General features: G+C 59.0%; 1 protein-coding gene across 6 annotated transcripts; it reads left to right on the forward strand.

The window, feature by feature from the left end:
- KASH5 (KASH domain containing 5) lies at nt 1-24,006 on the forward strand. Of its 6 annotated transcripts, XM_040977950.1 has the most exons (21): nt 4,770-4,798; nt 4,970-5,034; nt 6,435-6,556; nt 8,811-8,915; nt 9,268-9,454; nt 9,821-9,885; nt 10,915-10,981; nt 11,132-11,293; nt 11,831-11,948; nt 12,208-12,258; nt 17,386-17,463; nt 17,654-17,710; nt 17,883-17,942; nt 18,326-18,390; nt 18,498-18,585; nt 19,053-19,172; nt 20,806-20,864; nt 21,697-21,745; nt 23,408-23,472; nt 23,549-23,656; nt 23,745-24,006. In XM_040977950.1, exons 3-21 carry the CDS (start codon nt 6,514-6,516, stop codon nt 23,887-23,889), a joined length of 1,692 nt encoding a protein of 563 aa, XP_040833884.1. In that variant the 5' UTR covers nt 4,770-4,798; nt 4,970-5,034; nt 6,435-6,513; the 3' UTR covers nt 23,890-24,006. The 6 variants fall into 6 exon arrangements, with proteins under 6 accessions (XP_040833881.1, XP_040833882.1, XP_040833885.1 ...); XM_040977947.1 differs by lacking the exons at nt 4,970-5,034; nt 6,435-6,556 and adding an exon at nt 1-302 and having other exon boundaries at nt 4,668-4,798; XM_040977948.1 differs by lacking the exons at nt 4,770-4,798; nt 4,970-5,034 and adding an exon at nt 1-302.
- The last annotated feature ends 354 nt before the right edge of the window (nt 24,007-24,360 follow it).

Below are 24,360 nucleotides of genomic sequence, written 5' to 3' on the forward strand. Positions count from 1 at the left end.
TTTGGGCACAGCAGTTCCTTGGGTTACTGAGTGACTGCAGCCTGCTTGCAAGTGTCTGCGACTCAAATAAAATTCTTCCATTTTCAACAACCTTGCGTGTGATCTCACATCTGCCATGTAACATTTGGAGGCCCCTGAGAGATCCCGGGGCCTGTTGAATTCCCCCTGAGGGGCACAGGCAGGCAGTGCAGGAGGCGCCTCTGAGACATTCCGTGGCCCCCCCAGCAGCTCTGCCCCGCAACAGGAAGAAGGACCCCGATTTGTGATTTGTACCTCCTGCGTCCCCGAGTGACCAGTCACAGGTGAGTCTGCCCCTTAGGGGGTCTCACTTTCCCTGGCCCTGTCCTGGGTGGGAGGTTGCAGTCGGGTCGTGGACCGACCGACAAGGAATCATTTGTTGGCTCTCAGGAAGGTCAAATGTGGTGAGACTTCTGCAGGTGGGACCTTCACCAGGCACGGTCTGGGCTGCTCTGGCCCTGACCTCCGTGCAAGGTCGGGGAGCCGCTCCTGGAGGGAGATCAGACTTCTTTCTGGTTGGCTCTGAGCTCGGTGGGAGTGTGGTGGCTACTGACTGTACCAGTGAATGAAAGTTAAGTCTGAATTTTGTTGGATGCTTGTTGCTACATGTCCGTCTCAGGATCCCAATGTGTGTTCACGACCTTGGTGACTGGCTCAAACGATGTACACTGCCGTGTGGCTGTGGGGCGCGTCTGGCTCATTACCATGTTGTGTCTGCCTGACTCCTCACCTTCTCCTCCTGTGCACTCTCCCTTGGGATGTTGCCTGGCCAATTTTAACAATTTCAGGGGCCCAGCACAGTAGCCTAGTGACTAAAGTCCTCACCTTGAATGTGCCGGGATCCCATGTGGGCATTAGTCTTAAATCCAGCAGCCCCACTTTTCCATCCAGCTCCCTGCCTGTGGCCTGGGAAAGCAGTCGAGGATGGCTCAAGGCCTTGGGACCCTGCACCTGTGCGGGAGACCTAGAAGAGGCTGCAGGCCCCCGGCTTTGGATTGGCGCCGCTCCAGCCGTTGTTGCCACTTGCGGAGTGAATCAGCAGATGGAAGATCTTCCTCTCTGTCTCTCCTCCTCTCTGTATATCTGACTTTGCTGTGAAAATAAATAAATCTTAAAAAAAAAAAAAAAAAGAATGTCAGGCTTGGGCACAGATAAACGCCAAGCAAAATAAGAAAATGTCCCCTTGTCGGCGGGGACGTGGAACTGAAGCAGGAGGCCATTGGGAGGTGGCCGTTCCCGAAACCCTCGCTGGACACTACGGAACACACGTCGGCTTGTTTCACAGACACCTCTTTCTGCCTGGCAGAGGCCTAGCCCACCAAGACAGCCACGGCCCAAGCAGCAGGAAAAGAAACTTACATCTAACTTGCTCCCCAGATTCCCACCGCCCCATACAACTGTGTCAGTTAACAGGCCTGCTCTCACAGCACAAGTCACTGGATTATGGACAAAAACTCAACGTTGACTGGAAACTGCATTGCTCAGATAGACTCCAAAGTTCAGGACAAGCAGATAGAACAAGTTGAACTCTTTAAGAAACTGTAACTAAATTAAGGGCAGAAACGGGGGAAGTCTCGTGTGAGCCTCCTTCCCTTGGTCCTCGTAAGGGCTCGTTGTGTCCCCCGTGGAAATGGTCTCTCTTCCTTTGAGATCATGTCTGAGAGGCGCCCTCTTCTCCTGCCGAAGACTGGACTTAAACAAGCTGTGGACATTCAGATCTCTCTTCTCAAGTCTTTATAGGCAACCCAGACCATCCTGCACCACATCCATGGCCCGGTAAGGCATGAGCGCCTAAGATCTCCCCCGCTTGAGGCCTCCTTACCCAGGAAACATTACAGCCTGGGACTGTAGGTAAGAGATAAAAACATCACCCTGAAGCTCTGGGACGCTGGTGGACGGGACCCTTTCCCGGGATCCTCATCACCCCCTCTGCCACTAAGGTCACAGGAGGGAAACAGTGGATTCAGAGGCCCCACACACGCCCACTGTAAGCCAAGAGCAACAAAGCCATGGACAGCGGCAGATCCAGCCCACCGAGCACCCGCTAAAACCAAGACTGCTGGAGCGTAACTAAGGAGGTGCTCCTTATCAGAGCTAGTTCCTCTTGTCACTGCCATCTGTCTGGAGCCGCAGTCACACCGCCCTCATAGAACTGTTTGCCAAAAGGCCTTTTTTCGTAAAATGCATCTGTTTTGGACAGGATGCTGTCTAATGCTTGACTGTATTTAATCATTTTAGTTACATCACTTCAGTTCTCGCCACACCACATGACTTACTTGGGAACTCAGAAAAACTAGCCCTGCTACAATACTAGCTAAAAACTTCTCTTTTGAACAGCCGCATTTAAGATTTGACTTATATAGACTAGTTGGTAATGTTTGGAACACCAGGCGGAGGGACCTGGGAAGAGGGCGTGCCCAAGCTACCTATGAGCAACATGGCTGTGGGTGTGGGTTCCAGCCTATGGAACACAACTTAAGACAAACTCAGTTGTACGCATGCCCAATCTGGGAGACCATCGCCGACTGGACCTCCACAGGGGAGGCAGAGGCCTCCTAATTACTCTCAGGAGGGACCAGTCACATCAGCCTTGCTTGATTGGGTCCTGCAACCCCATTTTGGTGATGCCACTAAGCTTGGAGATTACACCTGCATGCGACAGGATGGAGTTTACCATCCAGTGCCATGTCCTGTGAAGAACCACAAACCCAACTGGCCCCCAAAAAGAAATAAGTATTTGTCCCCTGATCAAGCCCCAACACCTGTTCCAAACAAGCCAGCCTTACCCCTTGGTAAAGCATCTTCTATTTCCTTTGTCCCAAAAGAAACACTGCGAAGGCTTCTTCCGGACATGCTAATGTCACTTTTTCTGTTTTTAAATGAAACTGAAACAAATGTTACCCAGAATCGTTGGCTATGTGTCAACCCTAAAACCCCATACTATATAGGACTGGGGGCCAATGTGTCTCTAGTCCAGAGCAAAGAAAAGAGCCAAAGTTTCAGTGCAAATGAGGCCCAGTGAAGAGGCCTGTGTCCTTGGGGTAAGGGACCAAAACACACTCTTGGCGATCTCCAGGGACCGGGCACCTGCCTGGTAAGCGACGAGTTTCCGTGTTCAAAACTCGCCCTATCAGGACTCTTGCAGCCAACAGCTTCAGGTCAACCTAACCACCTCCTGTGATAACTACCACCTAGGGGCTCCCAAAGGAACTTGGTTTGCCTGGACTGTCGGGCTGACTCCCTGTATTTCAAACCAGGGCCTTCAAGAGACTCAGCCAACCCTCTGTACCAGGGCCATGCGCTACGCCAGGTCTATCACCAGGAGAAGCTGGAAGGGAACTCTTGGAGTTAGTCAGCAACAGGCATCCACTCTGGTGCCACTTCCGGTGCTTGTGGTAATTGCAGACTTTACTGCTATTGGGACTTCTACATTAATTACCAAACAGAAATTTTTAAAGATTCATTTTTATTGGAAAGGCAGATATACAGAGAGAAAGAGAGACAGAAAGATCTTCCATCCGCTGATTTCACTGCCCAAGTGGCCACAACGGCCAGAGCTGAGCCAGTTTGAAGCCAGGAGCAAGGAACCTGCTCCAGGTCTCCCACACGGGTGCAGGGTCCCAAGGTCCTGGGCCGTCCTCCACTGCTTTCCCAGGCCACAGGCAGGGAGCTGGATGGGAAGTGGAGCAGCTTGGCCATGAATTGGCACCCATATAAGATCCTGGCGCTTGCAAGACAAGGATTTAGCTACTGAGCCATCGTGTCAGCCCCAATAATTTCTTTTTAACAATCCACTAGGTCAGGCTTACCTGATACCACAATCAAGTTCCACTCTGTATAGAATTCACCTTCCTAAAGGTAGAACCCCAACATGGGGACCCCTACACAGTGGATGCGGGGTCTAGTGTAAGCAAGCGTGGCCAGGCAAGACCTTCCTGAAGTGACCCCTGAGCCAATGACAGTCAGATGACTATGAGAATGCAGAAAAGGAGTTCTTTTCTAGTCCTGACCTGGATGTAGGCCAGACTTCAAGTGTGGGTGTAACCTCTGTAGCAAGAGAAGCTAAGGCTGCAGGGCCCAGCGTGATGGCCTAGTGGCTAAACCCTCACCTTCCAAGCCCGGGATCCCATGTGGGCACCAGTTTGTATCCCAGCAGCCCCCCTCCTCACCCAGCTCCCTGCTTGTGGCCTGGGAAAGCAGTGGACAGCCCAAAGCCTTGGGAGCCTACACCTGTGCAGCAAACCCAGAAGCAGCTCCTGGCTTCGTATTGTCTCAGCTATGGTCATTGCAGCCACTTGGGGGGTGACCCAATCTTCAGAAGGTCTTTCTGTCTCTCCTCTCTGGATATCTGCCTCTCCAATAAAAAATAAATTTTGGGGAAAAAAAAAAACTAAGGCTGTGTACCCCATCCACTCCCCCAAAAAGTAATGAATCAGAGGGTTTTGGAAAGAAACTTTCAGGGAGTTATAAACACAGCATGTTTATAAATTGAGTCACAAAAGGGCGAGAGTGCAGTAGGCAGAGGCGAGGTGAGCAAGGTAAGACATCATTGTGACGGTAACGGTGCCCAGGCCGCCCGAAGGGCACGGCTGGGCCGTGAGCAAGTGGAGAATGCCCGAGCAAGTCTCACACCAACTTTCCCTCGCCAGGGGCCGAACCCAGGACCTCAGAGCAGTAAGCCAGCCGCTCTAGCCAACGCGCATGCGCCCGCTTCTCAGGGCAGGGCTCCTCGCCAAGACGGACCAGGCATGCGCGACTCCGCCCCTCATCACCGGTGCAGGTAACTGAGGGGGCGGCGCGCGCCCGTTCTTGGCGCGCCTGCGCGGGGGCGGCAGGGGCGGGGTCTGGGCGCCGGCGCATGCGCGCCATGCGCGAGCTCCCACGCACCCGCTGGCTTCCCGGGCCGGAGGTTCCCCATCCCACGCGTGTCCCCTTCCCACCCGGCACGCAGCTGCCTTTCCCATCTTCATCGCCGGTGACCGTCAGCGGTGTCCTGAGACTGGAGCAGGACCCCAGGTGCGCCCTGCCTGTGTTCGAACCTTTTCCCAACATCCTGGCTCAGCGCCCCCCCCCCCCCAGAAAAAAGATCCTAAAAGTCCATAATACCACAGCTGTCCAAATCCCGGTAAAAGACTTCGTGAAATCCTGACCAAATTCCCCATCCAGGAAGAGCTGAAAGGAATCCACTGGGAAATCTTAAATGAGGGACGCCTGAAACCTGCATACGAATCTTCTAGAAAGTTCCGTCAGACTTCCTCAGAACTCGTCAGACACCCTGAAGTCCGGTTAGACTCCCCCCCATCAAAATCGTGTTAGAGGCTCCCCAGGCTTGGCCGATACCCCCACCTACCCCCAGAAGTCTTCTCAAGCTCGCCCTGAATCCTAGAGGCTTCCCCCTTCCCAAAGCCAACCCAGGAAGCTGTTTCCTCACACGATACAGCACCCCAGCTGACGGGTCCACAACACCCCGACCCATTTGCGCCACCTTTTCCAGAACCTTCTCTGAGCCGCTTCGGAGGCGGAGGCGGGACAGCAGGCCGGGGCCTGGGGTCGGGGTGGCCTGGCAGGCGCTGGGCGTTAGGAGAGCTGTGGGGTTGGCACACAGGGCTTGGGGCGCAGCTTGCTTCCAGTGGGGACCGGGAGGCCCTATGGACCCGGGGACACCGGAAGTGAAGAAGGGGGCGTGTGGTGTGTGTCAGCCTGGGAGGACCAAGGGTCCCCCCAAGTGGAGAGCTGGGAGAGCCCCCTGGTTTGGGCCTTGCTGAAGGTGAGCTGGCCGGGGGAAGAGAGCAGGCCGGCTCAGGTGGGAGAAGGCGCGGGTTAGCACGGTGCTGGGCCAGCCTGCTTCCTGCCGACCCCGGGAGGAGTCCCTGCCACTGGCCATTGCGCCGGGGGAGCGAGGCAGCACAGAGCAGGGCGCTCCCGCCACAGCTTAGCCAGTGTAGAAACAGAATCAGGAGAGATTGAAGAACCACGGTGGACTGCTGCAGCTTGAGCGGACATCCAGTGCGGGGGCCTGGGCTGCAGGGCCGAGTGGGCAACCAGGACGGTGGCAGCCGGGCCGTGAGGGCCCCCAGTGCTGGGAAGCCGGCCGGCGCGTTGCTTCAGGGAGGGACAGGTCAGCTCCGGACAAGCAGGACTCAGAAGATAACCTCAGCCAGGACGCTGGGTCGGAGAGGAGGGGAGGGACAGCGAGCGGAGGGCAGGGGGAGACTGGGACCCCCACCCACTGGCCCTCTTTGATCTCTGCCACCCACTCCTCAGTTGTCCTTCTGCCAGCTCACACCTCCAGTCCATAAACATAGGTTGGCGCTAGAATCGGGTGAAAGCGGGTTGGCAAACAGGTTCAGAGCGCCGGAGTGGCCCCGGGGCACGGGAGGGGCGGCGGGACTCAGGGAGCTCCCCTGTCCTCCTAGGAGCTCCTAGGGCTGCCCTGCCAGAGAGGGAGCGAGCCTGCTGGCTCCGCGGGCAGCGGAGGCCTGGCCGGGGTGGCCCATGGACCCGCCAGAGAGACCAGTTGGTGGCCCTACTGCACAAAGTAGGTGGCTGGGCCCCTCTTTGCCCCCCAGGAACTAGGGGGGGTGGCCACCACCTGGGGGACGGGGCTTGGGCAGCTGGGCCTCCACAGGGACGCGGGGTAGGCGGGAGGAGCGGCGGAGGATTAGGGGCCCATGCACCTGTTTGTACCCCGGGGCAGCTCAGGGCGGGGGGGAGCCTGAGCCCTCCCCGGCTGCCCCCTCCCCCATGTCACCTACCATCCTGGGAACCCAGCTGCCCCGTGGGTGCGCTCACTTTCAGCCCGCTTCTCTTCATGACACTGATTTCTGAGCTGTCCCGTGGGACTCTGCACCCCACATACTCTTCATTCATTCTGGTTCCTGGCCCCCAGTGCAGCACTGCCCCACAAAACAGGAACCACATAGATCATTCTTTTTTTTTTCAATATTTATTTTATTTTATTGCAAAGGCGGATATACAGAGGAGGAGAGACAGAGAAGACCTTCTGTCCGATTGTTCACTCCCCAAACGGCCAAGCTGGAGCTGAGCCAATCTGAAGCCAGGAGCCTCTTCCTGGTCTCCCATGTGGGTGCAGGGTCCCAAAGCTACACTGCATTCCCAGGCCACAGACAGAGAGCTGGATGGGAAGCAGAGCTGCCAGGATTAGAACTGGTGCCCATATGGGATCCTGGTGTGTTCAAGGCGAGGTCTTTAACTGCTAAGCTACCGTGCTGGGCCCATAGATCATTCTTAAGAGAGAGAGAGAAAGAAAAAAAAAAGAGAAACGGGAAATAAATGGTAATAATAGATGTCATTGAACTTTATGTATCCAAACCATGTGTATAACCGATATAAAGGTAGATGAGGACGTCTCTCTCACACCAAGCCTCCAGGATGTCGTGTGTGCAACAGTGTCCCGGCACCCCCCCTCACGTGACTGGGAGCCTGTGTAGCCGGTGGCTGCCCTGCTGCTTGCTGGGCTACCTTGGGAAGCTGCAGAGCGCCATCTCCCCCCTTGGAGAAGGCCCGGTCAGTGGGCGGGGAGGCAGTCAGGTTAGGAGGCCCAGCTGGATGAGAGAAGCAAGGCCTCCCTTGGAGGTTTCCTGGCCCCCAGCAGCTGTCTGCGCCTTTTCCCAGGCTCAGACCAGAGCTCCAGCCGCGGGATGCTTGCCAGGCAGTGCCAGAGGCTGACCGGCACGCTGCGGGCAGCAGGGCAGGTGGACCAGTAGAGGGCGTGCGGCCACCAACCTCCTCGGGCAGGGACCCCGCCAGCTGGGCAAGGAGAGGGAAGGAGGAACACAGCGGAATAGAGCTGGTGTGTCAAGAGAAGCACAGGAGAAAAGAGGGAGGAGGGCCTTGGGGAAACAGAGCAAAGCAGGCTCTGAGGAGGGAAGGAGAGAGGGCTGGAGAGAGGCTGAGTGGCCTGTCCTGAAGGGACCAAGCGCGGGCGCAGTCTGCTGCCACACGGTCAGTTCTGGGCTCAGCTGTGGGCTTCGCTGGCCCTGGTTAGCGGCTCTCAGTGAGCTGGTGGGGCTCCCAGCTGTCTGCGGCCCGAGCAGAGAGCCTGAAGGGGCCCAGGCAGCCCTGTGGAGGGGCCGGGACCTCCTTGTGTGTGGTAGCACATTGATGGAGCACCTGCTGTATGCAGCACAGTGTCTACAGCACTGGAGCTAACCCCATGGCCCTTGAGAGAAGGATGGCTCTGAAACCCCCATTAAAGTCAGAGAAACTGACACTCCAGGAGAAGCCGCTTGGCCGCAGAAGCACAATGGGGTCCCCCATGCCCTCCCACTGCCCGACCTGCCAGCCCATCTCGGACCCCTGGCCATAGACTCTAGGGGATGCCAGCCTTGCCTCAGGGGCATGGAGCGGTGGGACGGGGAACATAGGGGGCAGCCCTGTTCCCTGGGCAGGCTGGGAGGCTGGAGATGCAGTGGTCGGGATTGATTTGCACAACCCACGCTTTATCGGATTGTTCCTGGCTCCTCCCACAGCCTCTCCTTTGCCCTCCCATGCCATTACCCCGGCGCCCCCGGGAGGCTGCGGAAGAGAGATAGCAAGGCAGTCTCAGGGCACCTGTTACCTCGGCTCCCAAGCTAATGGGGTCAGACAGTAGGGGGACTCCCAGCTGCAAGGTGAGCCCTACCCAGGGATTGTGATCCATTGCCCTCCCAAGGTTCTTGCTGCCTCCCGCCAGCCCCGCTACAGGCAGCCTTCCCCTATGCAGCGCCCAAGAGGCTGAGGGCCAGGCTGCCTGTCTCCCAGCACCTCTGGTCCCCCCACTGTCTCCCCAGGGTGCGTGCAGGAGCAGCCGGAAGAGGTGAACCTGGGGCCGCTGCTCAGCTTAGAGGAGCAAGTACTCAACTCCACATTCGAAGCATGTGACCCCCAGAGGACAGGTGGGAGTGGCAGGTGGCAAGAGGGGAGGCTGGAATCCTCCTGGGGTCTTGCAGGAATAAAGTGGGGGATAGTTAGGGAGCTTTAGGAAAGAACTGGAGAATGCACTGGTGACTTTTCAGGCTGATAACTTGGGAGGCTCTGTGGGCCAGGTGTGCATGCCACCAGTGACCTGCTCTGGCCTCTGGCCCACCCTGTGAGGGGGGATGACTGGGTTCCCATTGACTTGGAAGGGAGGGGGGCTCTTGCCTGAGGTGTTGCCCCAATCTCGGGTGCAGGTGCCACAGCCTGGCCAGTGGTGGCCTGGTGCCAGGCACCACCTGCCCTCACTCCCTGTGGCATGCTCTGTCCCAGGCACTGTGGCTGTGAGCCATGTGCTGGCCTACCTGGAGGCTGTGACAGGCCAGGGTCCCCAGGATGAGCGCCTGCAGACATTAGCCCGAAGCCTGGACCCCAGTGGGCAGGGCTCGGAGGCCACTGTGGACCTGAATACCTTCCTGGTCGTCATGCGGGACTGGATTGCTGTGTGTCAGCTGCACAGGTGAGTCCCTGCACATCCGCCCTCCCTGGAAGTCCTTCTTCAGTGCTCACCTGCGTGCTTACAGCACCAGGCAGGCCAGGGCCCCAAGGTTAGCACGAAAGAGTGAAGGGATGGAGTTGGGAGGGGGCAGCGGGGGCAATGTGACTCAGCTGAGGAGGAGGAAGGGGCCTAGGAGGCAGGAAGACGGGGGCTGGCAGAGGCCCCGCCCCACCCCGCTGCAAGCCCAGGCCTTGCCCCTCCTGCTTTCCCATCTGGCCCTGGGCACTGGCCATCTGGCCTCACCTTCCTCCCCATGGCGCTCGCTCTCACCTGACCCGATCCCCCTGCTGGCTGCAGGGGGCTCTAAACCTCATGCCTTTGATTCAGGGGATTAGAGCTGGAAGAGGAGCCCGCCTCGCGGGGAGCCCCGGCCTCCCAGCCGCTGCCATCTGGTGAGACTGCTAAATATAACACAACGCAGCCCGACCTAGGGTCAGACCATGGGGGGACTTCCCACCTGGGGCGGGCAGCCCGAGACCTTTGCTCCCGTGGGCGCTGAGCCACTGTGATGTCCCTCAGGCGGCCCTGAGCTGGGCGCTTTGTTCCCTCGGGATTATTTACAACTTCCCTACCTGACACCAGCCCTGCTACAGACCTGCACCAGACCTGCAAGGCCTGGCCCACCCCGCTTTAATCACTGCTGCCTGCACCAGCTGGCCCTCCTTCCTGCAGGGGCCACACCTGCCCATGCAAGGCTTTTGCCCATGCTGCTTCCTGGCCTGAGCCCCCCAACTCCATTCCTCTATTCAAATACCACACTGCCCTGACCAGAGAGAGCAAGCCCTGGCCTACCCCAGGCGGGGTCGCTTGCTCGCTCCCCTCAGTCCTGCCCCTCCGCCATGCCCCTGGCATGCTGGGCTGCAGGGAGCTGTGCTGTCTGGGTACTCCCCTGCCCCTGCTGTACCCGTCACATCCCCAGAAGCTCACACACACAGGGTGGTCCCTGATACTACGTCAGGTTATGTTTCCCAAGACAAGACTAAAAGGGCAGCTTCCTGGACCTTCTCTGCAGCCTCCTCCAGCAGGCCTGGGGGCCAGGGCAGGGCTGAGCCTAGGAGGGGGGCATGAAGCGGGAGGAGAGGGGGGTGAGGTCCAGGGGGAGCAGGTAGGGCCTTGGCTGGGGTAGGGAGTGGACAGAGAAGAGGAGCAGGCAGAGAGGCAGGGATGGGCCTGGACTGACTATGGGGCAGGGGAGAGGAGGAAGCAGAAGGCAGACCAGCCTAGTGGCTGGGAGTAGTGGGAGGGGAGCTGTAGGAGAGGAGTGGGGTTTGGGGAAGTTGAGGCCCTGGCCAGTGTGAAAAGTCGGGGTGAAGGAGGTCGGGGAAAACCCAGGGGAGAAAAGTGGAGCTCCCTGCTGCCTGGAGCCAGGAACACCCCAACACTGAGGTCACCAGGAACCAACACTCTTGTGTCTCCCCCAGCGTACCCAGAAGCTGAGGAGTCAGCCAACCTGGAGAGCTTCGGAGGCGAAGACCCTCGAACTGAGCTGTACCTATGAGCCCCTCCCGCTCTCCCATCCCAGCCCTGTGCCCTCCCGCCACCCGCAATCTGGCTCCCATCTCCCGATTGCCACAGCACCCACCTGGGCCTGGGGAGGGCAGCGGGGCGTGCACGGTGACCCCACCCTGCCTGCCCCAGGCCCGCCACAGCCGACCTGCTGAGCAGCCTGGAAGACCTGGAACTGAGCCACCGGCGCCTAGCCGGGGAGAATGCCCAGCTGCAGCGCAGCGTGGAGACTGCCGAGGAGGGCTCGGCGCGCCTGGGCGAGGAGATCCTGGCGCTGCGTAGGCAACTCCGCAGGTGCTCCAGCGTTGCACCCTGCACTCCACTCCTGCCCCGCTCCACCACCTCCCCTTCCCGTTCTCTCTCCATTTTCTCATGTTGTCTCTGGTTCTTTCTCTATTCTATCATTCTTCCTTTTTTAAAAATGAGATTTAATATTTATTTACTTTCATTTTTTATTTGAAAAGCAAAGCAGCAGATAGACATACAGATAGTAGACGACTCCCCAAATGCCCACCAAGTCGGGAACTAGCCAGACCAGAGCCCAGAGCCCAGTGCAGGCACTTACTGCATCACCTGTGCCTCCCAGGGGATGCCTTGGCAGGAAACAGGAATTGGAAGCAGAGCTTGACATTCCAGATGGGATGGAGACACCCCAAGCTGAGCCCTAACCTTTTGCCACTCTGTCTGCCAGTCACCGTCCCCCAGTCCACTTCTGTCACTTCATCTCTGGCCCACCTCCACATGGCCCGGGACTTCCCTGTCATTTCTGTCTTGGAATGGAACGCTCCTGCCTTCCCCTGACTTACCCAGCTCCCTGTCTGCTCTTGCCAGCACCCAGCAGGCTCTGCAGTGTGCCAAGGCCGTGGGTGAGGAGCTCGAGGACCTGAAGACCTTGGCCAAGAGCCTGGAGGAGCAGAACCGCCAGCTTCTGGCCCAGGCCCGGCACACGGTGGGTTCCAGCCTGGGTGCTCCCTCTGCTGCCCACCCTGGTGTGAGAGCAGTGGAGCCTGGCTGGGGGCGTTGGAGGGAGGGTGGTTCAAGGTCCTGTTCACCCAGGCCTACCTGGCCCCCATCAGGTGCCCCAGGACCATCCCCCAAGTTCTATTCTCCTGTAACCCACGCCCTGCTGTGTCCCCAGGGCGGGTAAAGGGCAGTGAGGCCAAGGGGGTGGGTCCTGAAACCTTTGTCCTCCCTCTGGGGTTGGTCAGGAGAAGGAGCAGCAGCACCTGGCGGCCGAGGTGGAGACCCTGCAGGAGGAGGTAAGTGGAGGCCGGCCTTGGCCCACCTGCCCCTTCAGCCCTAGCAGTCTGCCAGCAGACAGCCTTCAGCCTATTGGGGAAGACACCAGAGTGACAGCATCGTGTGGGTGACCCTGTAGTCACATCACACAGTGTGAGAGCTGCCGTGGTGGTGTCGTGACCATGAGGGCCCCTCCATTAGCATGGGCCAAGCCATCTTAGTGGGGCCAAGTGTCCTCCCTTGTGAAGGTGGGCAAAGCTGTGACACCTCCCTCACTGGGCAGGTTAAGGGTAAACCAGAGAATACATGCAAAGAGTTGACAAGAGGTTGGACACACAGGCCTGGCACAGCAGCCTAGTGTGCCGGGATCCCATATGGACACCAGTTCTAATCCTGGCTGCTCTATTTCCCATTTGGCTCCCTGCCTGTGACCTGGGAAAACAGTCGAGGACAGCCCAAAGCCTTGGGACCCTGCACCCGCATGGGAGACCCAGAAGTTCCTGGCTCCTGGCTTAGCTGCAGCTGCTGCCGGCCATTTGGGGCATGAGCCAGTGGACAGAAGATCTTTCTGTCTTTCCTCTCTGTGTATCTGCCTTTCCAGTCTAAATAAATTTTTTTTAAAGGTTGGACATACAAGTTCTGCTTACTGTAAGGTAGCACTATTTGTATACTAGTATTTTTTTTTTATTATTCTTTTAGAGCCTGCTCCCATCCACTGGTTCATTCCCAGATACCCACAACAGCCTCTAGCTATGGCAGAGGGCGGAAGCTGGGTCCTGCTGGGAAACAGGAACCTGGTGTCCCAAGCCGTCCCTGCTGCCTACTAGAGCCTCTGTGAGCAGGGAGCTGGAGTCTGGTACATAGCCAGGTGTCAGCCCCACGCACTCCTAGATTGGCTACTGGCCTCACAGCCACTAAACCCAGTGCCTACCACAATACAGAGTACCATTCTCATGAATTTATTTGTAAGGCAAAGTAAGAGACAAGGGGGCCTTGTATGTACCATCACTCCTCACATGCCCTCCACAGCCCAGGCTCCCACGGGTAGGCAGCAGAGCCCCATGTGCTGGGGCCATCCCTGCTGCCTTCCACACAGGAGCACATGAGCTGGCAGCTGGCATCAGGAATGCAGGCAAGATCGGAACCATGGCGCTCTGATACCAGTCAGCACCTTAAATGTGACATCAAATGCCTGCCCCAAGGTATCAATATTTTTTTCAAAGATTTTTTTTTTTTAGTTATCTGAAAGAGTCACAGAGAAGGAGAGAGAGATGTTCAGCCACTGGTCTGCTCCATAAATAACAACCTCCAGGAGCTTCAGCAGGGTCGACAGCGTGGTACAGGGGCCTAAGCACATGGGCCCTTCTCCATTGCTTTTCCAGGCCCATCAGCAGGGAGCTGGATCAGAAGTGAGCATGCGGGGCTCAAAAGGGCATCCTATGGGATACCAGCACTGCAGGTGGTGGCTTTACCCACCATGGCACAATGCCAGCCCCTGTGTTTATGACGGGAAGAACATGGGCTAACTCCCTCCCTGGCACTTGCATGTAAGGTGACTTTCAGCATGGAACTTCTTCCCAGGGCTTAGCTTTGTTCTCTTAAAACCGGGGAGAAGGGCTGCTGCTCAGTAGAGCTGTTGGGATTAAATGGCAGCATTCCGCCCAGGTCCTAGTACACTGAAAAGACACATCTCCACCTCTGGCTGAGAGCAAACACTAGCTTGGTTCTCGCACACAGACAGGAAATCTTGTCAGTTGATAGCGAAACCCAGCACCCCTCCCTGTCCCTGCCTAAAGCTGGCTTTGTGGCACAGGAGGCACCTGCGTCACCCACACACCAGCAGGCCGCAAGCCCTCGCTCCATGTCTGTTCTGTCTGCTGTTGGCACAATTGATGTTCTGTGTCCCATCTGGTTCCTGGCCTTCGTCACCACCGCATGCTGGCGTCCGGGAGGAGGCCAGTGCTGCCTGCGGATGGCTGGACACAGCGTCTCGGCAGCATCTGCTGGCAGCGCCCTCTGACCGGGGCCCTGCAGGAGCCTGGCTGCTTTCCCGTGGAAGCACTGGAGCCGAATGCGCCACCACACCTCCACTCTGGATCTGGATGTCCCGCTGCCACTAGTGCCACTAGGCTTACATTGTGGGGCCCTCAGACTTTGCTGGCGGGGCTCCTCTCAGAGCCCCAGACTTCTCAGGGGTTCTGCAGTTCCACAGCACCCTAACTAAGCCAGGGCTTGGGGGCCGCTGAGGCCCCATTCGCAGCTGACCGCTTGCCGCTCTGACTCCCGCACCCCAGGTCTGAGGATTTCTGCCCAGATCCAAGGATCCCCCACACCATCTCCTATGCCTTCACTTAGGCTTCTGCTTGGCAATCCAGAAATGCCCCCTGCTGCTTCCATGAAAATGGGAATCTCACAGCAGAGTGTGGCCTCAGTGGGTAGCCCTGAGCATGATCAGAAAGGACCAGTTCCTTCCAGAACATATCTTTACAAATGAGGGTCAACTCTGGCCAGCCTCTTCCGCAGCCAGCTGTTGCAGTGAGCCTGCCCCTCACACGGGCAGCATGGCCACTGACAGCTCTGAGGAAGGGGTCACTGAACATGTGGTGGCTTCTCTTTGAAGGATAGCTGTCACCTTAGTGAGAGACCTTGAAGGATGTACCATGAGGATGGGCTTGCCCGTCTGTGGGCTCACGGTCGCAGGCAGCTGCAGGCTCCCTCCCGACCTTGGATTCTCTCTCAGAGCAGGACAAAGCAGGGCAGGATGACACCAGCAAATGTTTTCATGACTCTTCCTCGAAGGGAAAGCTTCCGCAAAAGCCCCTTCCCCTCCCCCAGCAGGCCTCTCAGGTCTCACCAGCTCGGACTACGTTGCAGAACCCCGGCTGCAGTAGAAGCTGCTAGAGTGGCCTGCCTGGCCTGCAGTGGAAGCCTATGTGTGAGAAGGTGCCATGATGGCTGCCAGCCAACTGCCCAGCCCAATCTGTGGAGTTGGTGCACTAAGATTTCTAGCTATCTTATTCCCTAGCCTGGGGCTGGGAGCTGCCTGCCCTCTGACACAGAGCGGATCCCCAGAGCCAACAGGAGGAGTAGTGAATGGCCCACTGCAGTGCCTGCCAAATCCAGTGCCCTGGACGCTCGATAGAGGAGCTATTCTTGGTTCCCTCCCCTCCATCTTCTCCCTGCAGCTGCAGAGTGCCCATAGACCAAGTGCTCAGGTTACAGGAGCAGCAGGGGGATGCTGGGGGTGCAGGGCTGGGGGTAGAGGCAGGACTGGAAGCTGGGAGGCTGGGCAGCCTTCCACGGAGACCCAGAGTGCTGGCTCGGGTTACTGCAGAGCAGGCGGGAGCCGCTGAGTAACCAGGTTCCCTGCCGGAGCCCGGGATCCGTGTGCAAATCCCTACCAGGTGGACAGATGTTGACACAGCACTCCTGGTCCGTCCTTCCTCTGCCCTTCACCTGGCAGCCCAGACCCGCTGAGACTGAGGAAGGGCAGCTCGTGGAGAACTAGAAGCTGAGCGGGCTGGAGAGGGGACAAGCTAGCTGGGGTCCCCTCTGGGGTGCCGTGAGAGGGAACTGTGCTTTGGTGTGACTTGTCCTAGGTTTCTGGTGCCCAGACCTTAAGGGATGGTATTGTGGGGTTGTGTTTGGCTGCTGCTGTGGGCTGACCTGTCAGGCCGGTGCTCTCCCAGATGGCTTCCTGCATCTTGGGATGTGAGTCCAGGCTCTGTGTCTTGGGATGCTCAGGCGCCCAGGCTGACGGCCACGGCAGCACAGGAGCGGGTCTCCTGGCCTGCTCTCCCTGAGGGCTCCTTTGCCTTCGAAGAGGGTCTGGGTTCTAAGGGCATACACACTGGGAGTTGAGTCCACTCTTCTCCCTGCGACTTGGCCACATTTCTCCTCTGTGTCCTCCGCAGAGTTGAGGAGGAGGATGCTGTTAACAGGACAGCCACGCCCGGCATCCTTCCCAGCGCCAGGGTCTGGGTAAACCCTTGCTCACTCACTAACAGGAAATAATGCAGCCAGAGAAACCTGGCAGAGGTTGCTGTGGGACAGAGAAGGCGGTCAGGGAAAGCCGAAGTATGTGAGACAGCTGACTGGCTTCCACAGAGCCAGGGTGGGTGAGAGGGAGGAGAGAATTCCTGTGGGTGTGGCCGAGACAGGCATCGCAGCCAAGAGCAGAGCAAGCCCTAGTGTGGACCCTGATTCAAACACACGAACAAGCCAAATGTAAGAGAAGGCATTTGGGAGATAACTACACCAAAACGCACAAGCTGGCTACGGGATGGTACAAAATGACTGTCCGTCCTCGAGCCAGTCGTCACGGTGCTGTGGAGGAGATGCAAGCCGGGCTGGCCACGGGGGACGTGGTAAACTCCCTGGGGTTTGCTTTCATGCCAGCTGCTTAGGAGCAGGTACTGAGCTGGCAGTTGAGATGCCCACGGCTCTGACTGCAGCTTCCTGCCAATGCGCACGCTGGGAGCCGGGCTGGCGGTTCCTGCCACCCACAGAAGCCCTCCACTGCCTGCTTCAGCCCAGCCCAGCCACTGTGGGCACTGCAGGAGTGTGTGAGCCAGCAGCTGGGGGATTCTGCTGCCCAAATAAGCTCTTCTGCAACTGGGGCAGGTTTTGTGGTCTGATGGTGAAGCTCCTCCTGAGCTGCCACCTTCCAGCTCTGAGTGCCTGGGCCACAGCTCCCTGCTGGTGCACACCCTGGAGGGCATCCAGGGGTATTCCAAGGACTCAGGTCCCTCTCCCCCCGCCAGGAGACCCCGGCTGTAACCCGGCCTGGCCCTGGCTGCTGTGGGTATTTGAGGAGTGATCAGTGGATGAAAGGGCTTCGTCTCTCTCTTTCAGATAGACAGTAATATAGAATTTAATGTGAACATGCATTGTGTACACATGTATTTGAGGAATCTTCAGAACGTTCATGAAAGATGAGTATTACAAGAAAACAGATTTCAAAATTTTTCACACTGATAAGTTTCTTTACTTAAGCGACCAAGGGCCCATCCCACAGCACACCTCCCAGATGCTTAGGATGGTCTTTTACCAAAGCCAAAAGTGGGGAACCCCACCCCCGTCTCCTGGCTGGGAGCCTGGTCGCTCGAGCCCTCACTGCCATGAATGCCAGGGGCCTTTTCTTCCAGAACGGGAAGCTGCTGGCCGAGCGGGATGGAGTGAAGAGGAGGAGTGAGGAACTGGCCACAGAGAAGGACGCCTTGAAGGTGCCTCCCCATCCTGGTGGCTGACCCTTCCCCGCCTCCCCGGGGTCATCCTCACCACCCCCAGTTTATGTCAGCACGGCCACTGAGGGCAGAGTGCTGTGGAGCAGTCCCCGGGGGTGTGGCCAGAGGCCAGAGTAGCCGGGAAGAGGGGCCCGGGGCACAGCACAGACAGGTGGGCTTTTCCCTGCAGCGGCAGCTCTACGAGTGTGAACGTCTCATCTGCCAGCGAGATGCCATCCTCTCTGAGGTGAGGCACATCCTTCCCAGGCACCTGTGTGGTCGGCCCAGCAGAAGGTGGAAGACCCCCACCTTTCCCCAGGCTTACCCTGTCCCCCCAGTGCCCCCTCCAGTGCTGACCAGTGACAGCTTCCCTGTCTGGGGGGACACGCCCAGCCTCATGGAGCTCTGGCCTTTCCCAGCGCACAAGCCACGCGGAGAGCCTGGCCAAGACCCTGGAGGAGTACCGGATGACTACCCAGGTAACGAGCTGTCCCACCCCAACAGCAGCCTGCCACCTGGCCCACCTGGCCACTCTCGCAGTCTTGGGGTTCATGACCTCTCCTGCAGCTTTCTCAGCTTCTGTCTCTGGAGCTAACCTCCTGTCGCTACCCTCTGGGCTGGGCCCATCTCCCCCATAGTTCTGCAGGGTGGCCATGTCCTCTGCAGTTTCTCCTGCCTCGCTGTCAGCTGCCAGCCATGCCTCACTCTCCCAGTGTCCACCCTTGGCCTTCTCTTCTGGCTGTGGTCTGCCATCTACCCTGCTGGTGCCCTGTCTGCCTTCCTGAGTTCCTGTCACTGCCTTCTCCAGGTGGGAGGTGGGGGGGAGGACAGCGAGTCAGGTGTCTCTCCTGCCTCTTTGCAGGAACTGAGGCTGGAGATCTCACAGCTGGAGGAGCAGCTGAGTCAGACCCACCAGGGGCCGGGCCAGTGAGTGGAAGCTCAGGGTGGATGTGGCAGGAGGGGCCCAGGGTAGGCTGACTGGCCGGTGGCAGGTGGCCTGGAGGCAACCCCGCCTGCTCACTGTGTGTGCCCAGGCTGCTCACAGTGGCCCAGGTGAGAAGAATGGACTGGACCGTGTCAGCGTCTCCGTCACTGGGCCTGGAGATCGAGGCTATTCAGCAGGTGGGTTTGGCATCATGGAAAGAGTCCAGAGGTCACCAAGGTGGAAACTCCAGCATCTCCCCACCTGACCCCTCACATAGGCCTGGCCTGTCGCCCCAAGCTCTGGGTAGCTAGCCTGCTGGGAAACCCCCGACCCCACATTGCTGCCCCAGTCTCAGCTCTTCTCTGGCTCTCCTGACCTGTCACTTCTGCCCCAAAGCCACCACCAGCCCAGCCCTGGCTGATGCCCACCCTGTCCCCACTGCTCCACAGGGACCATCTCTTGTTTCATCCTTGCCCAGACCCTGTTCCTGGCCCCACACCCTTCCCTGCTGCTGCTGCTGCTGCTTTCTCTCCCCACCCCTGGCCTCATGGATCCTCGTCCTCCTGTCCTGTGCCCAGCCCCTGCTAGGCTGTGGTCACCTGGCGGCTCATTTCCTGCCTGGGTTTGGGCCTCCCTACCTTGGAAACAACTTCCTCTCTCCCAGAAACAGGAAGCAACTGCTGACCTCTCGAGCCCACTGTGTGGAGTGTGGCAGTGGGAGGAGGTGATGAATGAGGTGGAGGAGGACACGGAGTTCCCACCTGCAGCCCCGGCTGGGGACCAGGTGAGCATTGGGGGACAGGCTGGTGGACACAGGAACCCAGCAGCAAGGCGAGGGCTCCCCAGGGCTGGCCCCTTTGCCCACACCCCTGCTTGGTCCCCTCTCAGAGAGCACATGTTGCTAGAGGGCCCACTCGCGATACACATTGAAGCATGAGTCCAGACACCACCCTGCTCCCTAGGGACTCACCCGGCAGGAAGGCTGGCAGCCAGCAGCACACACAGATCTGGGGCTGCGGCTCCTGCGGATGGCTTTGGTTTACACAAAACATTGTCAGGAATAACTTTTTTATCATATCAACAAGAAGCTGCTCCAGGAGTCCACCTTATTCAAAGTCATGCACTGTGAAAAGGTCAGTTGTCCTCCCGACACCCAGGCAGGATGCACGAGGCTTTGCCGTGGTGAGTGGGAGGCACTGTTAAGAAAGCCTCCCAGGCCCACGGGGAGGCCCAGCTGCCCAGCTTGCACGCCTGCCGGAGCAGCATTTCAGCATTATTAAGACGACTGGGTCAGTCATGGCCAGTGTCCACAACTAAGAAAGGAGGGGTCTCTGCGCCAGAGGAGCCCGGTGATGTAATGTTGATTTTCAGCTACTTGAGAGGCGAGAGTGATAAAGGGAGAGACCGGGTGTGTTGGGGGGGGTCTCGCATCTCCTGGCTCACTCCCCAGATGCTTCAGGTCGACCACAGCTGGATCAGGTGGAAACCAGGAGAAAGCAACGCCACTCAGGTCCCCACCCTGGGTGGCCAGGGCCCAGGTTCATGAGCCACCACCTGCTGCCTGCCAGGATGGGTCCCCAGCCAGCGTGCTGATGTAACCCCTGCAGGAATCCTTTTTAAGACAAAAAAAAACTGCATTGCCTTGAAAGGCAGCCATCCTCAAAGGAGACACTCTGTTCCCCTTCCCCTCGAGCCTCCCAGTGTCTGGGCAAGGCTGGCATCCATGCCCCTCATCCCACCACTCATGAGGAACTGTCCATGCTCCCATAGCTGTTGGGGGCAGGGCTGCCTCCCGCAGAGGCGGGCTCAGGGCGAGCTTCATCCCAGGCCCTCGGATGCACCTGAGACAGGCAGGCCTGACCTGGTCCGGGGGCTACACAGCTGAGTCACATGGGCCACACGTCCGTGCTTGAGGACCAACAGGAGCGATGAGACCCGAGGGCACCCCAGTACAGGACAGGGTGGGTGACACCAGTTGGGAGACTGGATGTTGTCTCCATCCAGAGGCGGAACCCTGGCAGGACCAAGGAGCAAGAACTGCCTGGTGCTGGGAGCACGGTGGGTGGCTGGTGACCCGTGAGAGGCAGGCTGGAGCCGGAGAGTGAGAGGAGCCAAGGGAGAGCACTCTTCATAAAACCCCAGGAAGGAAGAGACCATGAGAGGGACTGACCGGCGACCAGAAAGGATGGCGCTCAAAATAGGGCACAGCCCAGGGTGCAGAGGGTGGGGGGACAGGCCGGCGGAAGGGAGCGAGGGATGGCTGCTGGGCTCAAGGCGTCCTGAGCAACATCCAGGCCCGCCCAGCCTCCCCCGAGGAATGCAGTGATCTGGCCCAGGTGGCGCCCCCGCATCTGCTGTGTGTGGGGTCTGGAACGTGGGAACAGGAGGTGGGACACCTAACCTTCCTGCTTCCTCAGAGAGGGAGCCCTGAGGAGCCGGCATGCTCTAGAGAAGACAGGCCGGAGCCATCCGCGTGGTAAGGAGCTCCCCACTCCCTGAGCCAGCCCCCTGCCACTCAGTGTTGACCAAAGAGGTGTGCGTCTTGAGTGGACCCTGGGCCTGGGGATAGAGGCGAGGCAGAGTTGGCCAGACCTGGAAAGTTCCACCTTGATTCCGCCATGGGGGAAGGCGGCTTTCAGGGTGGGGGAGATGCTCCCGCTCTGTCCCCCGGCCTTGGCAGTCCCCGCTTAGGACCAAGGGGACACTCCCAGCCACTGCCTTCAGGATGGGCCGGCACATAAGGACTGTCATGGCCTCTGACCCCTGACCTGCCCCCAGCATCGCCAGTGTGTGTGCCGGGGGGGAGCGGCTGAGGGCTGCAGCAGGGAGTGATGGGCTGGAAGTGGGTGGAGGGGAGAAGCCTGGAGGTTCCCACAGCTGCAGTCTGCCCTTCTGGGGACAGTGGGTGGGGTGCAGGGCACAGACGGGCAGGCTGACACTGTTGGTAATGGTGCTAAAGGGCTGCAAGGGGTGGTTGGTGGGGGTGCCCAGATCCCCCTGGGGCATTCAGGCTGTGCAGCTTGACATGAACTGGGAGACGCGGGCAGGCTCCGAGGCCCTGACCTTTTAAAGGGTCCACTCCCAGCTGGGAAAGCCAGTGTAAATGGCACCTGGCGAAGGGGGCTGGCGGGGTCAAGGGGAGTCACAGAAACTTAAAAATGTAGCAGAAGTTCCCCCAAAAGATACACACCCAGGGCCAGCCACTGAGGGGGGCGTCTGTGGGATGGGGCTTCGAAGACTGCCTCCCCCCGGTGTGGGCAGGGGGAGCCGGGGAGGAGGGGGGACGTGCTGACATCTGTTGCCCCCAGGTTGCCCAGAAGAGAAGAGGAAGAGGAGGCAGTGGAGAGCCAGGTCACGGTAGGCGGCCCTGCCCCCCCAGCAATAGCCAGGCCAGACGCGGGATGCACGAAGCTGACGCGGTGTGCAGTTCAGCCCCAGCCCCTGTTCGTCACCCCCCTCTTCCGGAGCGCAGAGAAAAATCGTTTGGTCAAGAAATAACAAGGCCCTTGCTGTAGCTAATGAGAGTGGCTGTGGAGCTGGGGGCTGGAAGCCAGTGGGCGGCCTGAATGTTCCCAGAGGACTCCCAGCCACCCCCCACCACCACCACCACACACACAGGGCTGCGGGCACCGCACTGCTGCACCACATAGACGCAGCTATGCCCCCGGATTGCATAAATGACACGCACATGCGCCCACACACCCAGCGAAGGGACCGACCTCAGCTTCCCTTGGGGCACAGCCTCAGCAGCGCCCCTCCCTGGGAAGGCCCCCCACAATGCGGGCACCTCAGTCAGTACAAGATGGCGGCTACAGTCCTGACACGCAAATCAGTACAGGAGGAGAGCAAGGAAGGCGCCTGTGGGCCCTTACCCAGCCCTGGCCTGAGGAAGCTGGGCCCAGGCACCAGGCCCAAAGCCCACCTCACCCTCCCTGCCACACTCCCTTTGCTGCGGCTGAGCCTCCAGCAGCTTCGGTGCAGCTTGCTGCCTGGGGACACAGCCATCCCCATACAGCCCCTTCTGCAGGCCCTGGCTGCCCTGGCAGCTATGAAGATGGTGCTTGAGATGAGTGTTCTGGGGAGCGAGGGGGTATCGTTACTTTCTGTTTTAATAGAGAGACCAGCCACACTCCCCCCGACAAAAAATCAGTCCCTCTCCTGCATCCGCCCTCACCCAAGGCTCAAGTGAGAGCTGGGACTCAGTGGGGGTCTCCCGCATGCGGAGAGGGGCAGCTGTCACCCCGACCTCCAGTGTGCAATAGCAGGAAGCTGGAATTGGGAGTGGAGCCAGGACCCAAATCTGGACACCCCAAGATGGAGTGGGGCCCCAAGAAGCATCTTGACTTCTGTGCCGAATACCTGCTCCTGGTGCTGTCATGGTTATATCATCATCATCCGCAGAGGAAAGGGCTGGGGGTTGGGGGGCCCTTCCAGTGAGATATGGGGGCTGAGGTAGCTGAATGGACTCTTTGTGGCTTCACGGTAAAGTTTCTTCGGCTCTGGCATGGGCAAGGAGCCCGGATGTGAGGGGCTCTCGCTGTGTCCTCCCCTGCTCAGGCCGGCGCCTGTGGAGGACCACTCCCTGCCCTCAGGTTGAGGGTCAGACGGGAGGTGGAGGTGAGGCCAGGGGAGCGGATACAGACAGCTGTGGGGTGCTCACCGGGGCGGGTCCATTCCCAGGTCCAGCTCTTCCCTTTTCCTTTCCTTTTCTCTTTGTTCAGTTGGTTGGGGCTTTTGGTTGGTTTGTGTTTTATTGTTTTCCCTGCAGTCTGTCCACACGCATCCGTCATTGGCACCCTGACTGGCCAAAGGGGAGTAAGGCCCGGAGGGGTGTGTGGGCGAGGGATGTGCAGCCGGCGGTGACAGAGCAAGGGAGTCAGGCTGCCATGTGTCCCCACCGCCCGCCCCAGGGGCTCTTGCTCTTCTGTGTTCTGCTGCCTTTTCTGTCCCTCTGACCATTGTGTCAGTGGACTTGGCATGTCCAGGAAGGCATCGCAGGTGTGGCCTTTGTATTCCCAGACTGAAGCCACCATCCCCCAGGGAGACCCTCAGCCGGGATGTGTCCCAGGAAGCCCTTCCAAGAGGTAAACTAGCCGGCCTGAGCGCTGGGAGGGGCGCAGCAGCAGCAGCCCCTGGAGCTCCCTGCATCTCCCCCTGCAGCGCCACTGGGCTGGGACTGCAGCAGGCCCTGGTGCCTGTGACCAAAGAGCCAGTCCCCGACAGGAGGCGGCCCTGGGGACAGGTCTGCCTGCGCCCTCAACAGCTCAGGTGTGTCCCCATGCCTCCAAGGGAGGGAGGTGGCCAGCCAGTGGAGGAATCAACACTCCTGGAGGCACCTAACCTGTCTCTCCACCAGGATTCCTCTGTCCCCGCTGCTCCCAGTCCCAGTCCTGGGGCTGCTGTTTCTGCTGCTGCTCTTGGCAGCGCTGCTGCTGGGCCAGGCACCAGCCCCAACGTGGCCCCACCTCCAGCTCTGCTACCTCCAGCCCCCGCCGGTGTGAGGACCCCTTCTCCTGGTCCAGGAAACCCCGGGCCTCTTCTGTTACTGACTGCTGCTCCCCTGTTCATGTGTTGTTAGTTGGGCTCACCCCAAATACAGCCCCTATGTTGAGTTTGCACATGATGTCTCTTGGATTTTGAATGTTGGCAACTCTGTCTCATAAACACACCTGTGATGGAGTCCACACTGAGGACTTCCTCGCAGAGCAGTGTGAAGCAGTGCGGCACCCGTGGGTCCTCAGGACACGAGGGAGATGTGGCCTGCCCACGAAGCCAGCCCAGAGCTGCCGGAGATGTGTACAAGCCACATGGCCATCCTGGCTGCCAGGGAGGTCCATGGATGGCACAGGAGGACTGCAGGTGAAGTGCCCTGCCCGGGTGTCTCATTCAGCCTCCCCCATGGCACAGAACAGGGACCTGGAGGACACTCGGGGCTCCGTGACCACCAGCCCTCAGCCTGCGAGGTACCCCCA

Source organism: Ochotona curzoniae, unplaced genomic scaffold (genome assembly GCF_017591425.1).
Source record: "Ochotona curzoniae isolate NIBS_2020 unplaced genomic scaffold, NIBS_Ocur_1.0 contig_2861, whole genome shotgun sequence".
NCBI lineage: Eukaryota > Metazoa > Chordata > Mammalia > Lagomorpha > Ochotonidae > Ochotona > Ochotona curzoniae.

Bases quoted from the DNA above. Each gene is read 5' to 3' on its own strand.
- KASH5 (XM_040977947.1), top strand. From the start codon at position 4,720: ATGCGCCCGCTTCTCAGGGCAGGGCTCCTCGCCAAGACGGACCAGGCA. The intron at 9,886-10,914 runs GTGAGACTGCTA...TGTCTCCCCCAG, and splicing joins CTCCCAGCCGCTGCCATCTG to CGTACCCAGAAGCTGAGGAG. The intron at 23,657-23,744 runs GTGTGTCCCCAT...TCTCTCCACCAG, and splicing joins CTGCGCCCTCAACAGCTCAG to GATTCCTCTGTCCCCGCTGC.